General features: G+C 38.5%; 1 protein-coding gene across 1 annotated transcript in view; it reads left to right on the top strand.

Annotated features, from left to right (window-relative positions):
• The window catches only part of WDR72 (WD repeat domain 72), a 113,424-nt gene that overhangs the window by 86,847 nt on the left and 2,132 nt on the right, over window positions 1–24,445 (top strand). Inside the window, exon 19 of the mRNA XM_074917180.1 lies at window positions 20,639–20,737. Within this exon, the coding sequence (XP_074773281.1) occupies window positions 20,639–20,737 (99 nt within the window). The remainder of the gene's footprint in view (window positions 1–20,638; window positions 20,738–24,445) is intronic.

Genomic DNA, 24,445 nt, shown 5'->3' on the forward strand with positions numbered 1-24,445 from the left:
CCCTTTTAAAATCCTGTAAAGATGGCAGACACTTATGTTAAACACAGGGGATTGTTGGTAAAGTTAACCGTGTGCATCCAAAAGTGGCAGAATATGGACTAAGGTGCAACCTCAATCTCTGCTGTAATAAAGTAGCTGTTCATCTGTGGTCAGAGATCGTCATGAAAGACCTTGAGTTCCTTCACTTTATTTTGCAGAAAGGCCATCAGACAGCTTTGCATCATCTAACTCTATCAATCAAGGACCTCAACCACTGCTTTCTGCTGAAAGCTTTCCTGTTTGGCTCTGTTTCTCACAGACAGCTCAATAACTTGTCTGAGGAGCTGTGATAAATGTACCATGTGCTTCTAAACTGTCTCTTTAACACTGAACTGAATTTCAACTTGTAATGCTTGTGACTAATTGTTTTCATCAGAAACATTTTATTTATTTCCAATTATTATTCCATCGTTATTAAGGCATAAGAGATTATTCCGTTATTTTTTTTTATTTTATTTATTCTCTGGCAATAAAAACATCTGAAGGCTGCCCTGCATACAATGAACTGCTAGATTTTACTTGGTGAATAAACTCCGTAGTATAAAGAGTGAACCTGTATGAACAAGAAGTATAAATTTTAATACCTTTTTTTTTAGCAAGTACATATTAAGCCAATTTTTAAATCTAAATTTTCTTGCTGCTGATTTGTGAGCCAGTCCCAAATGAAACATTCCTGTGTTTTTTTCAATATATATAAAATAGGACTGGTATCACAACACCTCGTGCTATTTGGGCAGAATTGTCTATTTTTGCTGAGGAGGCCCAAAATAGAGCTATTGCAGCAAATGAATAACTTCTCACTCTGAAAGAAGGTGGTTCTTTTAGATCAGGTTGTAGGTCAATGGCAGGGCAGGGTGAGGAAACTCATATTGCAGCTGTCTGCAAATGAGCTTTGCTCCGGGTACAACATAAAATGGCTTCAAGGTTGGTAAATGTTAAAAATTGGATATGGGGACAAATATGTAAAATATGGGGAGGCAGAAGAGTTTTCATAGTTGGACATGAACTCCACAGGCGATTGCATAGCTCATACATTGTTAGCACTTATAACTTACGCTCTTACAAAATCCAAAAGAGCAGACTGAAGTTAAGTGCAGTTTAATGATTGAGAAGGTATGATGATTTTTGACAAAAATAGCATGTAAAATGTGTTGTAGTAAAGCAAGGCCCTAATAAAGAAGGCAGGTGAAAGCTTTATCTTTTGGGTTGTTAGACGTCTTGGAGCTTACGTGCAGAGAAACCATTCCTTTGAAATTAAAAAAAATTATTGAAGTATACTTATTACTGTGATGATGTGCAAGTCCTACTTAGAAAATTCTCAGCTGATTCGTTCATGCAACTTACAAAACTAGTACGCGTTCAGCACGAAAGGAAAACAGTCTTTTCAGGGGAAAACTGACATATGAAATGACTTATTAATAGAAAATGAAAGGCACAGATGGCAGGATGTCTTCTGGGATATATGAATGTGGCTCCTATCAAGCATAATTGAGCTAAAACCTGGCAATTAGGACTTCCATTTGGCCCAGAGTTAGGTAAAACATATCAAAATGAAGAACTAGTTTTATACTTTTCTCTATAGTGGTTTTAGTAGGAGAAGAAGAAAAGAGCATAAGGCACGTTAATTGCTTTTGGGAATACACTATTCCAGGTTAAGAAGAATAAATATTGTAGACTCTGGAAAGCATGTTGATTTTTAGTGGACAGTACTAATTTACACATTCCTCATTTAGACCACAGAAGTACAAATGGATCCTTTGGTGGGTGTAATAAAAGATACATACATTGGGACAATTCCCATTGTCCGTGTCGCTGCATAAACGTGCAGAATAAAAAATAAAACGGGATGACATTGTTGTACTGCATGAAAAGCAGGACAAGTGGTGGAGAACAGCAGCAGAGGGTCCATCAGAGCACGGCTCCGAGATTGTTTAACAAGTTTAGTGTGTAGCACCTCTCGGATGATTTTCTGTAAGAGAATTATTTCCCGTTATTACAGTGCCAGTTGGGTACAGGCATCTTTCAGACTTCTTCCCATGCTTCTATGCCCTTGCGAGCCCATAGTGAGACCCGCTCTGTAGCATGTATCTTTTGCTACTGGTAAGCAAAGCCAAATAAAATTTCTGCTTATAGGTGATCCCACTAGGCAAATCTCTTGAGCTCCTCCTCTCTCCGAGTAAAGCATTTTCAGATGTTGTTTGAGATGTGTCTCAGAACCGTGAATCTGATTCCAGACTGCACTGTTCTACTTCACACTGGTTTACCAGTAAACAATTAACATAAGCCCAGCTGATTTCTGTAATGGAAGATTTACTCAGCAAGGCAGAAGCTTCTGATGGTGCACGGCTGTGTAGGGTCGTGTCAGGGGAAAACAAGTATGAAGCTATTGTGAACAACTCCTTGCTGACTTCCAAAATTACTTGTACTCTTATAGCTATAAAATAGAGCAGCCATAAAATAATCTGCCTGGGTTGTGTTTTTTTTTTTTTTTCCTTTTGTGCTATTTTCCCAAGTTCACAGATACATTCCTTTTTGAAGAGAGATGTGCCTTTGGAATACCAAGGCACTGTTCAGGAGGGCAGAGCAAGGAAGGGGTTAAGTTAGGAGCACAACTGTATATTAGACACTGGTTGCCCACTATAGAGCTCTTGTCAATTGTAAAAATGTAACGGTTTTAATGAAATCTAGCAGACTCACAAAACTACACATATTATCTAGTGGCAGGAAAGAAATCAAAGCAAGACCAACTACCTTTTACTGATCCACTGGATGCAGGAAGAAATTCTTTCCCTTGTGGAGGCTACTGCTGTTTCAAATACGTGAAGCAAAGCTACAAGCAGATTTTTGAGCAACTTTTGTAATCTAATCTATTTATAATCAAATTTTTTTTTTCAGTTGCATGCAGGCTAGGAGCGCAGGAGCTGGTTCCTGGTCCCCTAAGTGAATGCACTAAGATGTGGAAGCTGCGTTCACTAGCGATGGGTTTCAGTGGTATCTACACACAGTACTGAAGTCCCAAAATTGTATTCTGGGCACATGCTTGACTCAGTGAAAAATTGGGATAGATTATGTAGAGACAGTGTGTAATTCCCCTTGCAAAGTCCTCACGAGTGCAGCGGGAGGACGTGTGGTCAGGACAAGCCCTTGCGCTAGCTACCCTGGCTATTGGCTGCTACAAGGTCTTCAGAGGCAGTGATAAATTTGAGGGTAGTCATCTGACTCGCCTTAATCAGCACTGATTAAAAAGATCTAAATGGCTCCTGGCAGCCCCTGGATCAGAAGGATACAGATGCTCTCTCCCTAGTGGTATGCCAGTCACCACTGTGGAGGTAAATTCCATCTATAAATGTCAGGGGTAACATTTCAGTCCAAAGTTGTACAGTGGCACTCAGAAGAGCTGATACACTGTGGAGGTATAAGAAGATTGTAAGTAATACTGCAAATATTAAAAAGTTACTATGTACATAGATTGTGGGGCCTTTTGGGGAGGTCATGTTCTCTTCTGTTGACTCTCTCTGAAAAGATGAGGCGTAAATAGAGGAGAGCTTCGGGGACGGCGAGAAAAATTAACAGGCTTCTGTATAAGTGTAATTTAAAAAAGTGGTTAGTTTAAAAATGAGATAAATGGGAAAGAATGTCGTAGAAGTATACAGAATTACAAATTGTTTGACAAAAGTAAATCAACTACTTGTTCTTCTTTATCCATTGTCATAATTCACCAACGTGCAGACATGCAGTTAAACCGACAGGTTGAAGCTTTAAAAAGCTTAAATGAAAATAGTTTCTTCATGGTGCCTAATGCCTCAGATTCCCCTTCAGTGAAATGGGGCAGCATTTTTTTCTCTGTCTACCAAATGTTGAAAGTTTCTGACTTCTTAAACACTAGTTGCTAGTAAGTTAAAATTAAAATTGTATTAAAATTAGCTTATGCAAAGTAATGTAGAATTGATTAGAGCACAGTATGTTTAAGCACTAACACAACCTCTGTAGAGTTTTTAATGTAGCCTCTAGACTCCAGTGTCTAAAAGACATCCTCCATAAAAATAATTATGGTGATTTTAAAAAGACATAGAAAAGCTCCTATAGCTTTTGTAGTTCCTGTAACTAATTGTGTTCATGGTGACATCTAGAGACCCCAAGCAGTTATCTTTCCTTACAAATCAGATCTCAGAAAGCCTCTCACAATGGAGTTTAGAAATTTGGCCTTACATTGCTAATTCATGCAGAACTTTAGCAAATCTATAAATATATTCCTAGAAATTCATCCAAGCTGCTGTAGCATACCTGAGGAATGAGGTGGCAGTTTGTGGAGCTCAGACCCGGCACTCAGGGTGAAGTCAAAACTCGGGGTTTCCGAGGTCTGGAATGGAGTGGTGACCCTGGGCCATTTGCACGGTGGGCGAGAGAGTGGACTTCAGTATAGTGCTCTCTCCTCTTCATGAACCATCTGCTTTGTAACTCTGTCTGAGGGGAACGGTTCATGAAACGATCGGGAGAAAATCGTTCTCGGTCTTGCAGGCTCTAGGCTTCTCCTGTGCTCATTGAGGAAGGAATAAATTAGCTTGAATTTAAAAAAAAAAATAATTTAAACTTACCTTAAAAGTAATTTTTGTTGACTTGTATTAAATGAGGTGCCAACCAAATGCACTATTAAAGTATATCTCTTCAGAGTACATCCACTGAATGGGAACAATATAGACGTGAAGAGGGAAGACCTTAAAGGAAACGTTAGTCAGGCGTTATGTTTTATGGTTAAAGGCCATCTAGGAGAAGCAGTAAAATAATCACTGTAGTGAGGATTACAAAGTATGTCATATTACACCTCACTGTAAATATCACTCTCATTTTTTATGGCACAGATTATTTGTAAGTTTATTTTATATACTGCATAGCACTTAATTGTCACTAGATGTAAAGCCCTTCTCCAGGAAGCTCATTAGTTGAGCTGTCTGCGTCTGTGTATCTGCCATCAGCATCTGGTGAGAGGGCTGCTGCTGACCCTGCCAGACTTGGGTCATGAGGTCAGCAGGTCTCATTTATTATTCAAAATTGCTTTCTGACCTTTTATCAGCTAGGTCAAAGAATGCTGCATTCTCCTTGGTTGAATTTTATAGTGAAATCAGTATCATGCACAGATAATATAATTACCAATTCATGTGAATCTCATCCCCCTCTCTCCAAAAATGTGCTCACTGAGGTTGATGAAGTTCGAAGAGTCGCCTGTACAAAAGCACGAATGCTTCAAGTCCACGTGTATGCCTTGTCATCCCTGTGAAGTAACACAGGTAGCTTCACATCTAATTCACGCTTCAAATCCTGCATCTGTTTACCACTGTTGTGGTACTGAGACAGCAAAAGGCAGAGCTCCATGGTTAACAGATGACCTCTCATTTTCATCACTCCCATTCTTTTAAATAGCTTCCCTTTTGCTATTTATACATTCAGCATATATATTCAGTGTATTCTCAGTGGTAACTCTATCTCCCACTTCAGCTGCACACGTGTATCAGTTGAATATAGGAGAAGTTAGAACTGTAAAGCAAGAAAAGCTAATAGATATCAAGATGGGTTTCTTGAAGATTAGAACAGATTCCGGAGAGAAAAAGCACTGAGAGTCCAAAATATTTTTAAAATGTTTTCTGATTACAGATGCGAGCTAGATGCAGGAAGTCACTGGCCCCCATGAGTTCAGTCCCAAACAGAATCAAGAAGGACGCTGGCAAAATTTACAAAGAACTGGTGACCTGAAATTTTCGTTCAGTGGTGAATAAATAGGAAGCATAAATGACATTACAATAAGAAAAATGTTTTTTGGAATTTTAGAACACTAAACTTTGAAAAGAAAATTAGCCACCAGATCTTAACAAGCCATACTACAGTATGGAAAATTGGAAACCATAAATGGCAGATTGATTCTTAAAGGGAGCTGTGGAGTTCAGCATTATTCCTCTGGAATGATTTCATCCTTTTTAAAAGAAGGAGCCAAAGGTCACATTGGTCTTGCCCTTGAAGCAGACAATATGAGATGTCAGCTTGTGCTTTCTGACACTGCATATGATGAATAACCTTGACACAGTAATAAACAAATAACCTATATTAACGTTTATAAGCACAGTGAAGTATTAATGCAATATATTTTTCAACAATATATGGTGAATATACAGCTTTCATAGAAATGGATTTCCTCTAGTAATACTCCAGTAAATTTATGGTTTGTTAAATATTGCTGTAAAATACATATTAAGTAACAGAATGTATACATACCTGAAATATGGCCAACCGTACAGACATAAACTAGGGGAAGTGCTTTAAACAAGCAAGCACTGAATTAAAATTAGGTAAAAAACCGGAACTTCTCTATTCATAGAGATACTCAAATTGTTGTGAATATATTTTAAGTGTTTTAAATACCTGTAGTCAGTCGTCTTTGTAAGTGCATCTCTGTCATAAATCAGTATTCAGTGAGGTTATCAACTCTTCTCTTTTGGTATGTCCAGTAGCAGAGAAAAAGGATTGTGTGTTGGTCGGGTGCCAAGGTGTTCATAACGTTTGGTTCGAATGAGGGGTGTGTGAAGCTGGGAGTCCAGTTGCTGTGGGGAGAGTTATAACATAGTGTGGTCTTTTGAACAAATTCCATCGCTTTGAGAAAGGTCTTGTACTCTTTATAGCTGTCTTGATGGCACATCAAGGTTTGTTGTGTTGGGGTTTAACTGAAAATTAAACACATCTATTGGATATTAATGAAATACAGGCTAACACTGCAGGATAGTGCTTAGTCCTGTGCAGAGTTTGAAGTACAGAGCTTCTCTTGTTTGTAACTAATATCTGTATCTTGTGGATATTCTGTAATTCTGTACACAATTTTTGATTGCTTTTAACTACACAAGTCATCTATAACCAAACAGGTCATCTATTTCTAGCAGAGACAAGCTGCGTTGAGATTTCTCAGTATTCTTTCTGAATCTTTTAGTCATCTCCATGTGAGTTAACCCCACGTCCTCTATTATTATGCAAACCCTATTATAATCATGATACAATAAATATTCCTGGTATGTGACAGTTTGAGAAACACCTTCTAGCTTCACACTTGCAAAAGACCCTAGCACATATCCCTGTGTACTTTATGAAGTGAAAACAGCATTTGTCCTTCCTCCTTCTGTGTGTTATGGATGTTGCACGTCCATGAAAGTTACACACTTGCAGGTGTGTGTACAGAAGAGATCGAGTATATAGTGATAGTATCATAAAAATGTTTCAAAGGTTCTAAAATCTAGATTGGAGAAATGTGGAGAATGGCATGACATTGCTGTAGATGAAACTGCTAGTTAGAAGTCAAAAGCAATTGTACAATAATATTGTAGAGATTAAATGAGAAATGTATAGAAAACAGTACTAAATAGATTAATGAAAGAAGTTTTATCTTCCTCTTTTAACAAACATTTAACTGCACAGAGATTTACATGTCTTTACAAGTATCCATCATTATTCCTGTCCTTAAGTAGGGTTAAGTGCAAGAACTGAATGAACAGAGAAAGGACAATCCTTCTGGTGTCTTTACATTGAGTGTTCAGAGCAAGTTTTTTAAGAAGTGAAAAGTAAAAGAAAGAAAATGAATATACATCCAAAAGAGTGTGCAGTCCCAAAGAAACTAATAAAAAAAAATAATCTATTCTTTAGTAGGTGGCATGGTAAGAATAAAAAATAAGACAAGAAGGAAAGTGAGCCCTGACTATTCATTTGCACTCAATAGCTGTCTTCATGGGCTGAACAAACCAAGTTGGGTCTTCTCAACCACATTTTCACTTTCCTTTAGCTCTGAATGACTGAGTGATTCCCCTGGAATGGAGCCTGAAGTGGCAGCTGTGAATGCAACTATAAAAGTGTCAGATAGATCGGGATAATGTGTTTTATAATAATACAACATGGTAATACTGCTGTGATCCCAATCCTGGAGACCTGACTTTAGCTCTTCACACTGATAGAATGATCTGTCCTTTAGCATTTCAGTTTTTCCTAGGAACAAAGAGCGTCTCTAAGTGAATTAACAAACCTGGGGCCTAAATGCCTTGCACAAACAGCAAATCTTGAAGTCCAGCAGGCTGCATGCGCTGTGCATACTCTGTCATATACTGCCACAAGAATTCTTGCAATTCTATAGCGATGTAAACATGTCAAGTGGAGCTCTCCTGGCAGAGGTAGGCTGTTCCCCTCCAGAAAAACGTTGGGCTGTGGGAACAGTTTATAGCGAGAAGGTCACGTGCATTTGTCGTTTGAAAGAATGTGCAAAGGTTGGGGTGCCTGTGAGCTTCGGTGGGCTTTGTGCCTTTAATTAACATTGAAATGGGGTACTCTGCTGTGCTGCAGCTCTGTAGGCTCAAATCCATGTGGACTAAGAAGGCTGAGACTTTTCTTTTGGAGCTGAGTTTATTCAGGTTATTTTGGAAGAGATTAGACAGACTCTAGACTGCCAGTTATATTCTGATGAACGTGAGCTTGTCTTTTGCTCTTTTGAAGATTGTCATGGAAAGTAATCTTATTTCTGCAATATCTGTTCTAATCTTTTTTACATATCCATTAGAATTTCTACACTGCTTGCTTCATCTCAGACACCTTGGCCAAACTCACCTTGTGGTAAGAGCAGTATAGAAGTGCACCTAGTTAATACAGAGATGAACCCAGCACCCTGAGCAGGGAGTGAGCATTCTGTGATTTATTTTACAAGACTGCTGTGCTCTCTGTTAATTATGCTGCAGCCATCGCACTGGGCTGCAGTCAAGGTCCTGCTGCACGTTTGTACCTTTTTTTTGTGCAGGAGCCCTTTTGGCATTTCCACTTCACTCATCTTACAAGCTGAAGTGCAACCTTTAGTGATCTCCTGAACTGGCAATTTTGTTTTCTGAAACAGTAAGTTTGTTTTTATCCTTCCATGTGTAGAAGGGTGTATATGACTGTCCCTAGATTCACCTCTGATTGTGCAGACAAGCTGGTGGTTGAAAGCATATAGAAACAGAAACAACTCAACCAGTAAAAGAACAACACCAGCAAGTGAGTTGGAAGTACCTGCAGGAGACATGTAGGACACTTCCATATGGAATTTCTTGTTGAGGACTGGATCGTTTCCAAACAGCCAGTATCTGCCTACTTTTTGTATGTGTGAATTGGAACATATATATGCACAAATAAACAATACCCTGGAACAGGTAGATTTCAGAATACCTAAATAAAGATATTCCAGATATTTTGACTAGGTATATTTGCAAAAAGCAATAGAAATCTTTGCTTTCAGAATTAAGAAAAAACAAATGATCAGCTATCAATGAGAAATCAAATTCTAACTAGTGGCTTGGCTACCATAATAATGTTGTTTCACCAACCTTCGTAATTTTATAGCAAATCTTGTGGTACCTTGTGTGTTTCTTTTCTGAAAGTCCCAGTTCTCATAGAAAAGTGATAATATGAAAGTATTACCTTTTACTAAAAGCAAAAAAAAACCCAGAGAAAATTACGTTTTCCTGAGGAATGAAGGCTGAACACCCAAAAAGGCTAATGCTTAAAAACACAAGTGAAAAAGAATCTAAATAAAACTTTTTTTTTTCTTTTTTTAAACCTCCTACCTCTGAAGACTTCGAGTTTTATGCTGAAAGTGGGCAGTATCAGAAGTGACTGCAAATTTCTAAGTCTGGCAGCACTGAGCAGAATGCTCCTGTTACATTTGACCAATCTTATTTAAGCAAAGTGCAATGAATTTGACATTTTAAAAAATTCCGCTACTTCTCCATCTAGATTGTTTCTGCCTCACTCTCATGTAGCACTCGCATACACCAAAGAGAGTGTGGGAGAGCTCACCCTGGTGTTACACCTTGGCTTTTCATCCCCCCGTGGTTCTTAATTCCGGAAACAGCATGTTCCTGTACTATGTTTCACCCGTCAGCAGCAGGTCATCTGCATTTTTTTGAACTGTGCTTTTTAGTTCCTCCCACGTGTGGTTTCACACAGCCTCTGAACCACAGAGACACTTGTCAGTCACCTCCTTAGATGCCCATCTTCTTGGAAGTACAGGTAGTGTCTGTCTTCCCCGTTTATCACCCATCTCACAGTGGAGGGTCCGGGCTCTTCTGTCCACTTACATCTTGCTGATGGCCTGAAGAATAAAGTTAAGTCAGGTGAATGGAGTGAAGGTGCAGTATTAGACAGGGGTCATCTTTTACCCATTAAGTACTTCACAGCTCCTTCCTTATCTACTCATTTGAGGGAGTGCCACATTCATTTTCTGCAGATATATCCTGTGGTGCTTAAAGGGCAGAGTCTGTTTCCCAAACCTGTGTGTTTCATGCTAACTGAAACATGGCCCACGCTCATTACCCGTGGAGTTACGTATCATCTGTCCGTTCAGCAATGCACGTTTCTGATACTTACACACACCAACAAATAATTCACAGGACAGCAGAGTCCAGATTTTGTTCTCAGTTGCATGAGGGGAGTAGCTGCCTTAAAATTAATCTAGATTCATACTTCTGTCACTCAGCCCAGAATCATTGTCCAGCTATACAAAATAGATCTCCAGCTCCCCAAAAAGGGGACAGCAACTCCTAGTAGCTGGTGTTTTGGAAAAAACCCACAAAATTATATAAATTTGTCAGATGCTAGTTTGCTGCTCTAAACACCAGTTCACTACAAATCTTAACCATGTAAGTGGAAATCATTAATTAAACCCTGTGTAGCCAGGAATCATGCATAATGTAACATGGCTACTGCAAACAGCCCACTCCTGATCATTTACATTTCCGTCTTGCTCTTACAGACATCAGGAGCCTGTGTTTGAAATAGTCCCTGATGAGATTTTGCTTTTACATCCATGGAGAATGTCCTTGTGCATATTTATAGGACAAAGTAGAAGGATTACATATGTGGATTTTTGCTTTTATGGTATTAACTGGAACCATTTAAAAAATACACACCTTGGCACAATGCAATCACATATGCACCTCAAAAATCTTTTGACTCCATGGAGAGTAAGTGGCCTAATGCTCTAAGCCTTGAAGTAATAACGCTGTGATTGTGTCATGTATGTGAGATAGCCACTTTTAAACTGAACATGCAATTCCACCTGAAAAACGGGATTTCTGTATCTTCTATTAATTTTTATGACGAGGATTTTAGTAAGCAGCCCACTGTAGGGCAGTGTTATTTCTATTGTGCTGTCATGTTAGTGGTGAAAATAGATAGGTTGCTACATCAGTACGGCTCGTGTTCCAAAAGGCAATTTGTTTAAAGGCCAGGGACAGAAGAAGGAGGAAGTTGACTTCACAAATTAAAAACTGCACAGCGGTTTCACTGTAAAGCATCTACTAGTCATCCAGTACTATCCAATTAATCCATTACTCTTAGAAGAGGAATCCCTGTATATCCAGGTACAATCCTTGCCAAATATCTGGACACAGTCATAGGCTTTGAGGATTACAAGTAACATAATAAAGGATAATGATCAAAAATTAAGCACACCCGTACAGAATGCTTGGGTTAACTGGGCCTGCCATGTGCACTATAAGGCAGCAGTCTGTTAGGTTTAAAGTGAGATTAAGGAGTTGTGTAACCTGCAATTATGCTGTTTTTCATTAAAAAAATAAGATGATTGGGCTCAGTAGGGCCCTTCCTTATATTTACCTCTGTTTAATTGGATTGGGAACTGCTTAAACATCTTTGAGTTGAAGCTTATAAGAAGATGATCCCAGCTGTTTTTCGAAGCTTAAGACAGCAGGCAGACAACATGATCATGTCAAGACTCATACTAAAGCCTTAATCCTACTTTTTCATCAACTAGCACTACAGCTGAGTCTTTAACCTCCTAAGTACTAAATGTGCTTTGGATTTCTCACAATACATTTTCTGTCAAATGTTATTGTCTAATAATAATAATTTTTGCTTCCTCTCTGAGAAGGACTTTAAAGAATAGTCCCTGTCTATCTGAATTTGGAGAGTTATAGTGGAAGCCTGTATTTTCAGTCCTTTTAAAAATACAATTTATAAGCTTGCACCTATTGAAGTCTGTTATCCTCTATGGAGGCGAGGAATTGCATTGACCTGTACCTCACCTTGTTATAACGTAAAACCCAGTATATTGGGAACTATTGTTCATTGTACGTGTATTACTAGATTGAATATACTTGTATTTTCAATAGGAAAGAAATGGCAACAGCTTTAGTTTTATTCAGGTCTTTTTCCTTTTTCCTAGGAAGTGTTAGTGTGACCAAAAGAAATTGTCAGATTCCTAGCCTCAAAACTTGCTAACCATAGCATTATTTAGTTTGATAATCCTGGAGCTGCATAAAGGTTAAATGTTCTGGTGAGTTTTTCTTGCATCTATTTATAGTATCTATGCAATGCAATAATCTCCTTTTTCTTTTTTTTTTTCTCTTTTTCTTTTTCTTTTTCTTTTTCTTTTTCTTTTTCTTTTTCTTTTTCTTTTTCTTTTTCTTTTTCTTTTTCTTTTTCTTTTTCTTTTTCTTTTCTCTCTTTCTCTTCTGTCGGGTAGTGCTCCGATTTGTCCTAGTGACACAGGGCTGCCAGCAGGAAAGCAAGCGTAGTTAATGCTCAGCTGCTCAAACCAGTCAAGCAAGCTAGCAAGTCCCAGCTGTGCTACTTGATGTTTTTTGATTGCACCTAGTCCTCAATCTGTGAACTGTTTTCTGGACTTAGATTCATCAAGCTCTGCCGCTTTAAAAACTCATGCAGGCAGGCATCCTAGGATATGCCATTATAAGCTGCTGCCAGGGGATCTTCTAGGAGATAAATGGAATCTGTGTGAAGTAAATTAGTGTGAACCAGTCAATCTGTGTGTCAGCCTTGAGCCACATCCATGGGTAACTAGCTTGCTGACTGAAAAGTCCACTGTCTTTTGCCAATCAGAGGTCTCAGCCACCAGGAAGCAGTCCTATACAACATTAGTTTCTTGGAATAATGCCTGTTTGACCAGCTAGTGAAACTCTTCAGTATACACTACTGTTCTGCCTGAGTTTACTTATTGCTTACAATTGAACTGAAAATCTTTTAAAGTCAGATAACATTTTAACAGTAGGGAGCATCACAGAAATGTCTTGGAAATAAGTACTTCCACTTTCATACAGCAGCCATTCAGCAGAGTCATGCTGTGCTGCAGTTGGCTTTACCTCCCTATCAGTAATGCATCTTCAAGGCCATAATGCAAAGGAATAACAATAATCTGGCCAGAAGAGGTTAATAAAGAGACTCTGTGTATATTTTTTTCCCATGGATTAAGCTATTTGAACAGCTTTGATCGAGAGAAGGGAAGAGCACGCCAGCTATAACATTCACATTATGCACAGGGCTATGTCAGTGTCATAACCGTGCTGCACACTTTTCTGTCATTTTGGTTTTAAAAGCAAATTGAGGCAATCTACAGCTATAATTCCTCTGTAGAAATGGACTGAACCAGAATCCTCTAAAAATTCCCTCATTAATGAATTTAGACTTGAATATCAAATCAGTCTACTGTCACAAAAAATAATAGTGTCAATACTGTCAATAATGCAATTTTAAATATACAAAATATGTCTTTATTTGTTGGTTGTTTTTAGAGAAGCCACTGACGCGTTGACAGGCAGTCCTGTCTGCAGCATGCACCTTCCCACACTAGGGATCTAATAGGCAGAAAATAGGAAATTTTGCTTATATATTTTTAGAAAATTGGACAAGTGAGGAGATGCTATAATTTTAAAAATAAACTAATTATCTAGTAACTACCAGAACTGAAATTTGGCCTTCTTTACAAATTCCTGTAAAAATTGTTTCGCTTTTACATCCCAATTACTGATTGAAAAAAAAAATAACGAGAGAGGGATAAACAATCTTGATCAAATGTGATCAAATAATTCAGTCTTACACCATGTTTGGTTAAAATATTCACTACCACACGTTTAGGGAAATTGGAAAAAATAAATTTGGGTTTTCTAGTCAGAGAGGACATCAAGAAGAAAAAGCAGTGTAATGATTGAAGAATTAATTATAGACAGTTTGAGGTTACATTTTCCTTTTTAAAATCCTCCTAAGTTTTACCGAAGTATATGCTTCAGAGCTGTGCAGTAAATGTTGTGTGGGATTTTATGGGAAAGTATTTTATTTCTTGCAGCAGAACCCACTGAGACAAATTTAACTAGTTAGGTGTTTTATTATATATACTACACAGAATACATGGACGGATTCTGGTATAAATCACAACTAAGATCAAGACAACTGCTTTAAAATTGAGTGAATGTTTCATTGCACTAATGAAACAAAAATGGGATGTCCTTTGAGAGCATAATTTGTAACATGGCATTATATTTTAGTTGAGAGAAGTAGGGAAGTCCCTCTGGGTGAATAAAACTTCAAGGTATATTGGGAAAAGAATCACTGAAAATTTCAGTTTTCCTGTCTGGAGCAATGCTGTCCTCATAGATATGGGGAAGGGGGAAAAAATGGACTTTCAGGAGACTTTAAATTTAAAATATATAAAAACCTTAAAAGAAATTTCATACAGAAGGAAAAATGTCCTTTAGTTGGAGCAGTTGAGTTAGTGAGTGGAATGAGCTTCATTTGCATGGGACTTCCCAGAGGGCAAGAGCAAGCTCAGGCTTCCCCCGGTGCGGGGGTTAGTTTTGCTGCAAACCCAGCTCTGCGACGTCAGGTTCGGTCCCACTTCGGCGTTCAGTGCAATGGATTTACCTTCCTGTGCCTTCCAGTTTGGCGCGTTCCATACTGGCTTATTTCAAGGACAGTTCCAACTTCTGTTTGCTGCAGCATTCACTTTATAATAATGTGTTTCTCCAGGTTAATTTCTTAATCTCTCTTTTTAAAATTAAAATGTAATGAAAACTGGGCCAGCGTGATATTTAATCATCAGAAGATAACAACCAGCCATTTCAATTAAATGACAACTACATACATCAGTGCAGGCTTTTTTAAATGACACTAAAAATTATGAAATGACCAGCAACTGATGTCTTCTGTCAGTGAGATGAATTAGTGGTTTATATGGCCTGAGAAATGGTCCGGAAAAAAAAATAGGGTTCAATTCAATAAGGACGAGAGCAAGGATCTAGACTGGGGTAGGATTAATCTTCTGCAAAGAGACGGGATGGGGAAGAAATAGCAAGGTAATGGTTTCTCAGAAGGGAATCTGGATCACAAACGGAGCATGTGTCAGCGGTGTTCCTGCTGTGGCAGCAAAGGGCAGTGCCCTAGCAGGCTCTGCAGAGGGGATATCACCTGTCAAAGCTGTGAAGTCATCCCCGGTGTGCTCCGCGCTGGTGCCGTCAGGGGCACGGCCCAGCCCCGGCGCTCCCGCCCGCTGGCACCGTGCTGCCTGCTGGAACCTCACTGCCTGCTTGTGCTCTTTCTGGATGATTGTGGTGAGTGCTGCTAGTATTCCACTTGCCGTTTGATGAACATCTCCTGCGTTTCTTATAATATCAGGGAAATAATCGTATCGCCTTAAATTGGCATCAAAATACATGGGAAAAGCTAAGTAGGATAGGAATTCTCAACCTGGAAAAAAGGGAGTTGAAAGAGGATAAAACAAAGGACTGTTCTATCAGAAGCATCATGGAGAGACGGTGCAGGGCTCGCACACGTGCCTTTTCTCGTACAAGTATAAGTTTCACATAAAGCTAACAGGGACCTGGGCAAACATGCCCAAGGAGATGCTGCTGCGGTCAGGCGGGTTAGGGTGTAAGATGCTAAGGATGCGAAATTCTACACGTTTAAGGGAAAACTGGAGAAATCTGTGGAACGGAAATCTACTGTGAGTTATTAAATTTAAAAAAAAAAAAAAAAAAAAAAGTTTTGGAATTCTCTGAGTTTCAGATTGGATGTAGGAGAAATTTCTGGTGCAATATTACTGTGTGGTTGTTGGACTCTTACACTGATGATACTTGCTCTCAGCAAGCACAGCTGTCCTTACGCTGCACACGATATCTATGAACTGTGCTTTTTAAAATAGCACTCAAAACATCTCTTCCCAGCTCTCCATCAAGCTGCTTAGGTATAACACAGTAAGTGCCTGTAGCTCCTATACATGCCAGAAGGGGCATTGCAGCACGGTTTTTTATCCATTTATGAAAATAAAAAAACCCCAGCATTTTGTTTTCCATGACAGCTTTTTTTATGCAGTTTTATTTAGATTCAGGCTGCTTTGTGTTCTGTATTGGACCCTAAATATATTTATCACCTATATCCTATCTTACCTAATATTTTTGATTGAAAAATAATTTTTGTTGCCCTATCTGCTTGTCTTGAATGACAAATAAGTTTTTGTTTTCCCTGCAGACAGACTGTCTTTGAGTTACTAATCCACCTTATCAATAGCAAAGGCATCTTATCAGAAAACACTAACTGGTTTGTTCACCTGTGTTATGCAAACTTCTTTCTGCAATGTGTCTGCCCTCTGAACATTGCCATGCAGAGCAGGTTATTTGGGCTGTAGTGGGTAATATTTCCAGAGTGAAATAAGGCTTTTCAGAGTTTAAACAGAAAATGTGGAATTAAATGATAGTGATGAGTTGTCGCTCTGATTTGCAGTTAGTGTATATTCACAACGAGTGGCTTGTCCTTTAACAGTTCATTCACACAGAGTGTTCTTGCTTGGTCTAATCACCAGTCAGTCTGTGGTCTCTTTTGGGAAATAATTTGGTTTTATTTTTGGAAGTTGAAATATTTTGAAAGTATTTGTATAAATGTTTCATCAAATACTGTGATCTGATGACATCCTTTTACTATTCTAAATCGCATACCTTTTTTTTTAAAAATGTTTTTTTTCTGTTTCAGTAATGTAGAAGAAAGGGTATCAAGTTCAGTAAACAACTCTTAAGAGCTTATTAAGATGTATCAGAAAAATTACCACAATTCTCAAGATTGATCCTGTACAATGAAGATTTATGTCATTCTTATATGCTAAGTTCAAGGTCATTTGCTTCAGTGAGATCTGTCCTTTTACCTTACTTTCATGCTAACAAATGTAATTTCTACTGTCCATGTAATAATTGAAATTGCACTGAATAGAAAGAAAATATCATCAAAGTTATATCAGAAATTGTTTCTTAACTTTTTCTCTGACTTGTAGATTTAGGGATTATTTATACTCCAGACGTTTACATCAGTTTGGCTACACAAATTAGCTTTCAGATGGAAGCAAAAGTAATTTTAAGGTCCATTTAAACACAAAGTAGGACAGAGTATCCTGAGAATGAATAAAGATCACACTGTTTATGTTTAAATAACTTAAATTTCACCAGCATCCGAGGTATAAGCAATTCAGAACAATATTTGCCCTATTGACATTTGAGCATAAAATCCTGTTCCCCTAAGGGAAAAATGCAGTAAAGTAGGTGTCAGCATTGAGATTGGTTTATTTTCTTTTTCATGATTATATAATGCCATTTTTTACTTTCACTCTTTATTTGGGCCAGACTGTTCTTTCCTTATTTTTAACTTTTCAATTCCCTTTGTTCTTTTACGATATTTTTAAGGAACCTTCCTCTTCAAATTGAGCGTATAACATGTGATGTTTTAAAAAAGCAAGCTCCGAAGCTCTCTGCCTCGGTCCCTTTCTTGCTCACTGCGTACACTCATTATGTAACTTCATCAGCTAGGGGTATTGTGAAGTTTATTTGCCTGAGTTTTATCTAGGGAGGCATGTGTACATCTGAGTAAGTGACAAGGCTGAGATAGACATCCCTCACTTGGCAGTGACCTGGTCCTAGCCTGTCCCAGCCTGCCTCCTGGGTTTCTGAAATAAGCACTTTCCTCCCTTCACTTTTTCCTGCTGAACCTCATTCTCCAGCAGCTCGTTTTATGCAAGTTGTCTAGAGCTCCTCTCCCCTGTCCCATGAAAACCCTTTCCATCCATGCCATCCACTCCCTTTGAACTGTTCCTAATGACTTCTTGCCATCAGCTATTAGTGTGAGTGTTTCATCACTGATTTTTGTGATTTGTCAGCCACATCAGCTTTGTCTGTGAAACCTTTTTTCTCATTTTTGTTTGTCTTGGCTTTCAATGACTCCAACCTCTCCCAAATCTTTGCAGTCTCTCCTCAGGTTTATCACCTGGAGATCTTCCTGCTTTGTCCAAGGATCTTGCCAGCCTGTCTTGGTTTCTTCTGTGGTCATTTCACACCTTCCTTCTGATGTATCTCACTGGTGTATGGACTTGCTTCTAGCTGTCTTTTATTCATTATGTTCCAAGTTACTTCTCAGCTGAACCTGGTACCTTCCCCACAACACTGCTCAGCTCTGCTTTGCTGTAAAATCAAGCAGGTTAGTTTAAATTATATGACTTATGCTGACATGGCCTGGGGCAGAGGGAGAGCACTTGAGCAGGCTTGTCCTAGTCCCATTCAAGAGCAGTTACAGCCCCAACCTCCACCAGGAGCCTACCAGCTCCTAACTGGGACTGATGGTTGGTGCTGTGAAACCTCTCCCCTCTTGATTCACCGGGAGAGTTCTTTACTGGCTGAAAATAAACCATCTGTTTTGAAAAGCTGATTGTAAGTTTTTGCTCACTGCTATGTTTTTTAGAGAGGACAGCTCCTGTGATTTTTCTCTTTCTCTGCAGAAGTACAGCCGTACTTTTGTTTTCTCCCTTTTATCACAGTATACTCTGTTGGAAATTTTCCTGTTGCTCTATTTCAGCGTAGTTCTGACTTTTAAATCCATGCGGCAGTAATGACTCAATCTATCACTCAGCACAGTGGAGCTGACTGCTTAATGGGAAGAACTGTTTTAGAAAGAACGTTCCAATAAATTTGGCACAAAACAATTTTTTTGAAAATATAATATGCACCCTTCTATTTTCCAATTTTTCTTTGTTGAAGTGAGAATTCTGGCCTTCAGTTAGTGTACTTGAAAATTATTTAAATGTTGTAAAAATCAGAGAAGAGCACAGGCATCTTTGAAGACGTTTCTTCCCGAACATATCATTTCGTTTTCAGGTTTGAACAAGAACATTTGTTATTTGTTGTAAGTTGTTCTTCAGTGTCAACTCACCTCATGCAGATTATCATGTCAACGCTTCCTTGGTAGAGACAAGAACTACAACTCCTCTTCATGTGGATAAGTTGACCGTTGATAGAAATCTACTGTTTTTTTGTAAGCTTAGAAATTTACCCCCTGTTCCTGCTTTACCTGGGCAGGGTTTTACATACTGGTTGGTTGCCATCCAAGGCAGAATTTTAAAGCTAAATTTATTGGCTTTTTTTTTTTTTTTTTCAGGTAAAGACATGATGTCACTATCAGATTTTATTATTTATTATGTTTTAATGTTGCATTTTCAAGGATCTGATTCCACAATTGTATTGAAGCCCTGATTGTTTCAAATGGACTCTGTAGATGCAGGAGTCGAGAATGATGGAACCTTTTGGCGACCTGGGATCAATAGCTGCAAACTGATGGAAAGTGCAGAGCACTGAAGTGGAATCTGTGTCTTTTAGCTCTTCCTGTCTGAATAATGCCCTGAGGCCTTGTTGATTCACTCATAATTTTGGAAAATCTAAATGGGTGTTTGAAGAATTCTTCAGCAAATATTCATTTGGTTAAAAAATAAATCCATCAAGAAATTTAAGGGAACAAATTTCTTGTTCTGAAAACAGGACAAAACTACACTGAGATTGTGCATAGCCATTGGTATCCCCATCCACATGGAAGTTTGGAACCTTGCTTAGTTTTCTAGATATTAGAAAAAAATTAAGTATTTTCCAGTCACCACTATTTTCCTAAGAAATGGGACCAGCTAAGAGTTTTAATGGGACTGAAAAATTGAGATCTAGTCTTTCCTGTGCTATTCTGTAATATATTGTTTAATAATTGTACTTCATCTTCAAGGTATATTGGTGGCTCCATATGGAGATACAGAGCAGGAGAGAGGGAAATGGACATTGACAAGGGAAATAACTCTCTTCGTCAGGAAAACTTACACGGGATTTGTTCAAAAGCCAAGCGGATTAAAAAGTCACATACAGACAAATAGTTGTTTCCGTGAAGATATTTTCCTTTTCTGAAATGAAAGTGGTTTTAGTAATTAATTAAAGGAGAACTCAAAGTTGGTCATCTCTAAATCTGTTGTTTACTGCACTTTGGAATTATCACTAATTTTATTACATATTCTAGCTTGTTATATACAACATGTTTTCATCTTAAAACAAAAACCATTCGTCTCCCTGGTGAACGACTCCAGTAATTACAAAACCACCTAATTGATCTTTTATATTGGTTACTGGCTGCTTTGGTGAAAGACACAAGCAGTTTTTATGGTTTCTAAATTATTTTATTATTTTTGGGTACAATGAGAAAAAAATGGTTTTTTAGTTCAAAGGGATCCCATTTAAGCCAATGCCTCAAACTTCTCCCTGAACGAATTCTTGTCTGTAGATTTTTTCTACTGTGCTATGGTTGTGTATAAGTACTCCGAGTTTCTGTTTTATTTCATTCTATTATTTGTGTTTACAAATTATGTCTTCAGCATTGAATGCTCTGCAGAAAATCAGGAAGTGTTTGTTTCTGAATAGATTAGAGTTCTCCCTCCCCCTGATTTTATTCTTTATTGCTCCAGTCAGTGCGCTGAAGCATGACAAGAGCTCAAACTCGGCAAACTTCCAAGATGTGGAGGATACGCCTGACAGATGTGTCTTGGAAGAGTCTGAGAGTCCAGGTGAGAGGCATTTAAAGACAATCACCAAGTATCAAGTGATAAATCTGACACAGCTTTTGGGTCTGTAAAAAAAAGCACATTGTAATGCTGTTTCCTTTTTAGCAGCTGTGATGTCAAATTAATGGTCACCTCCAGGGGTCACAGTGTGGAGCTGTTATCCTTTCCTCTTTCATCAAGAATTCAGGTCTTAGAAAGGATAAAGGCTTTATGACCAAAAAGAAAGCTGACACTACTAGTTCATTATAATTAGTTTTGGACTACACTGCTTACTTAATATATGTACAACGTCTGACCCTTTGAAGGTAGCATGAGATTATGAAAAATTAGAAAGACTGTACGTACTGCAGTTGGACGTAGTGGGGGACATTCACACACTGTATCTCTGGAGGAAAGCAAATGGGTGGCGTTAAATAGCTTGATTCTTTAAATCAGCTCACAATCATTATTCCAGTTTAATGGCTCTTAACATTGATTCAGCTAAATACAGGAACATCCATAAAGTGCATCCTTTTTGGTGACTAAAAGATTTATCTTCATATAGTTTCATTATCTTTCCTGTTATGGAACATCTAAGAAATTTATTAAATGAATCCCAAAGGGAAACAATTAAATATAAAGTGAATTGAGTCGCAGCTGATTAAAAACATTCTGGGCAACTAGATACTGAGATCTTGTAAGCAAACTGTGAGCTTTACCCACGTACACCGTATACGTAACCTGCGTGTAGTCCTCATTAGTGAAAGAGTTAAACATCTTTCTTCGCTTGATATTTTCCTTCCCTGCTTTATCTGGTTCCTGTGTACCCTCTTGCATCTTTGTGTGCTGATCCGTGTATCATATTTTTGATTCATTGTCTCTGTGGCCTGTCAGCTTAGTTAAGAGATTTCCAAATCTTGCAGCCTGTGCTGACAGGGGGCAGCTGCCAACAGTCCCCTGATCCTTCCCCAAGGAACACTGCTGAGATTTAATTTTCAGTCAAAGGGTGCAGTCTGAAATCCATGTCAGGTCCCCTAAGTCATCTCAGAACCCAGATAGGACCCATGTCTGGGGGATTATATTTCAGCACACTCCACTCTTCCAAGATTCCTTGGGAGTTCAACTGCTGTCATACACCTGATTTGAACCACATTCCCTTTTCATCTTTTCCACTGAAATGAACACCAGTATATGTTAGAATAATTGAAACCAATGAATTGTAAATCTGTATTCATCTTAAAGCCACATAGGCTTGGGCTCAGTGCTGTGCAGAAGAAACCAGCATGAGATTTTAAAAGAAATAGCTAATCTGCTCGGGAAGGAGCCAAGTTTAATTCCTTACTGCACCCACAATCTGTGGTGCATGGCACCTCCTTCAGAAACGGTTTATAGTCCCTTCAACAGTGATTATGGGCAAAAATGTGGATTGACTAAGTTCTGATCTGTCCTGAAGTGGGGAAGAATTAAAACAAGGTGACGCTAAAGTGTTCAGGTGAGAATTAACGTCCCCTAAAGATAACATTAATTTAAGCCTTAAATTATTTCTGTGTGGCAAAGTGCACACGTTTAAATGGGAACTTGAATATCCAGTTCTGCACTCTGCATATCTCTATGAAGTAATGGAAAGAATAAAAGCCTGTCAGGAGGTGAATATTGACTGGCAAAAATACATGTTGATAAAGCATCTAAACTTAAAAACTGAGTTTCATTGGGTCCATCTGACATCATTAAACTAGTAATAAACAATGAATTACTCTGGCTTTTGTTTCTGCCCATTCCTGCATTTTAAGACATCTTGTCTTATAGGTCTGAAAACCTCAGGAGATTTCACTACTGGTCTCACTGCTTTCCACTGAGAATTTGTGGCTTGGTTGTCATGGAGACATCGTATTTCTCCAAGAATTGCTCATATTGATCCGTGGACAGGCGTAAATGGCCAGGCGAATGTGAGGAGTAAAGGGGGTTGGGCAGTACTATAAAATGACCAGAGGTTATGGGTCGGAAATAAGCTCATAGCAAACACTTAGGTAAAGAGAAAGAAACAGTTTCATTTTGTTTCAGGATTCCGTTTTTGCACTTTATGCCATTGTCTTCTTTCACTATAGACTGAAAGAAACTTGTTAGTCACTTGTCATGTCAGATCTTTGGTGCTTGTCCTGACACAGCTGTCAGCCTTCCAGCTCTGTGCAGTTCAGGGACACACAACAAAGAGCTAGGAACATGAATTATTTATTGCTCCTTGTGTGGATGAAATTCTGTGATAAGAAATTAAGACACTTCTGCCAGAAGTGCTTGTTTGAAAGGAAAGATTTGGTAACACAATACATTTACTTAAAACTTACCACTTACTTTTAGTAGCAAACACTGAAACAATAAGATGACATTCAGTTGGCTATGATTTTCTCTAGTATTTCTCAGGTACTTTAACTTTGAATTGTATCTTGGAATTTGAGAGTGCCTGGGAGGTCAGCATTTGGTTTGGTGAAAACTGTAACTTTAGAATCTCTCCCACATATTCAAAGTCTGGGCAAACTTACATACTTCATTTATAAGTTTTTATTAAAAAGTCTATGTACATGTTTTGCAAAGTCTCTTGTGCTTCACTCACAGTATGTTGTCATATGTGCAAAAGAGATGTTAAGGGATATATTGATTTTATTAACTCTTCTGATGAGGAAAAGGTGAAAATATGACAATACACCTACAAGGAATTCCAGCTCTTCCTAGAAAGGGCTCTTTATTACAACTTCCACCAGCATCAGGAAGGCTATAGAGCAGCTGTTAACAGGCGTGTCTCTGCATTGTGTTTTCTAATGGTGGAAGTTGCAGTCTCTAACCTTGACATTAGACTGAGAGTTATTTTCAAAGTGATCTTAATTTTCTAAAATCACATAAAGCTTACTCTGCTTCTTTTACTTTCCCATTTTCTGTATGTCTGCACATGGTCTCACTGCTCTGGATGTGGGCCTCCAGCAATTGTAGAAAAAGGCATATACTCAGATGAATAGCAGGAATCCATTGGACTACCCAAGACACCAATCTGAGATTTACCTGTGGTTTCTTGTGTTCAATGCGTGATCTGAACTGCTCTCAGATAGGTAATGAAACCCCTCAACCTGCACTTTTCTCTTGGATAATTCACAGTAAACACTTTTCACATGTGACGGACACAGGTAAATATCAGACTGCAGTTCCTTGTCTAAGTGAAATGGATTTTAGTTGCTCCCTTCATGTACCTGTAAGCTGCCATTATCTGTGATAGTGGCTCATGTCTATTTTAGCCCCCACACAGAGGAGATGCTGGGCTTCTCTCCCAGATGCCTAATAGTAGGTTTATCACTGCCATTTTCCCCACATGCTGAGGACTACTTCTGTCTGACATGCAAAGCCTTGGCTTTTCAAACTTGTCTCTGCTCTGGCCTTGAATATAATAATCAGATAAGAATTACAACAGCTTTTTGTAGAACTTGACTTTTAATCATATCAACCCCCCATAAAGAATTCACTATCCCTTAGAGCGCTTCTTTAATAGAAGTAAATATTCCCAGCCGTGTTTTTCATTTTACGAGACAAATTTTCCACATTTAGGGAAACCGAGAAAGAGGCTGAAACTGCATGAACAGGGGTGTGTAAGTTAGACTTGTAGGTCTGACCTATTCACCCAAGTTTTCTTGTCTAAACAGTGGTGGAAAATTCACACCTCCAGAGAGCAGATCATCTTATCCAAAGGGA

Source organism: Athene noctua, chromosome 13 (genome assembly GCF_965140245.1).
Source record: "Athene noctua chromosome 13, bAthNoc1.hap1.1, whole genome shotgun sequence".
Taxonomy (NCBI): domain Eukaryota; kingdom Metazoa; phylum Chordata; class Aves; order Strigiformes; family Strigidae; genus Athene; species Athene noctua.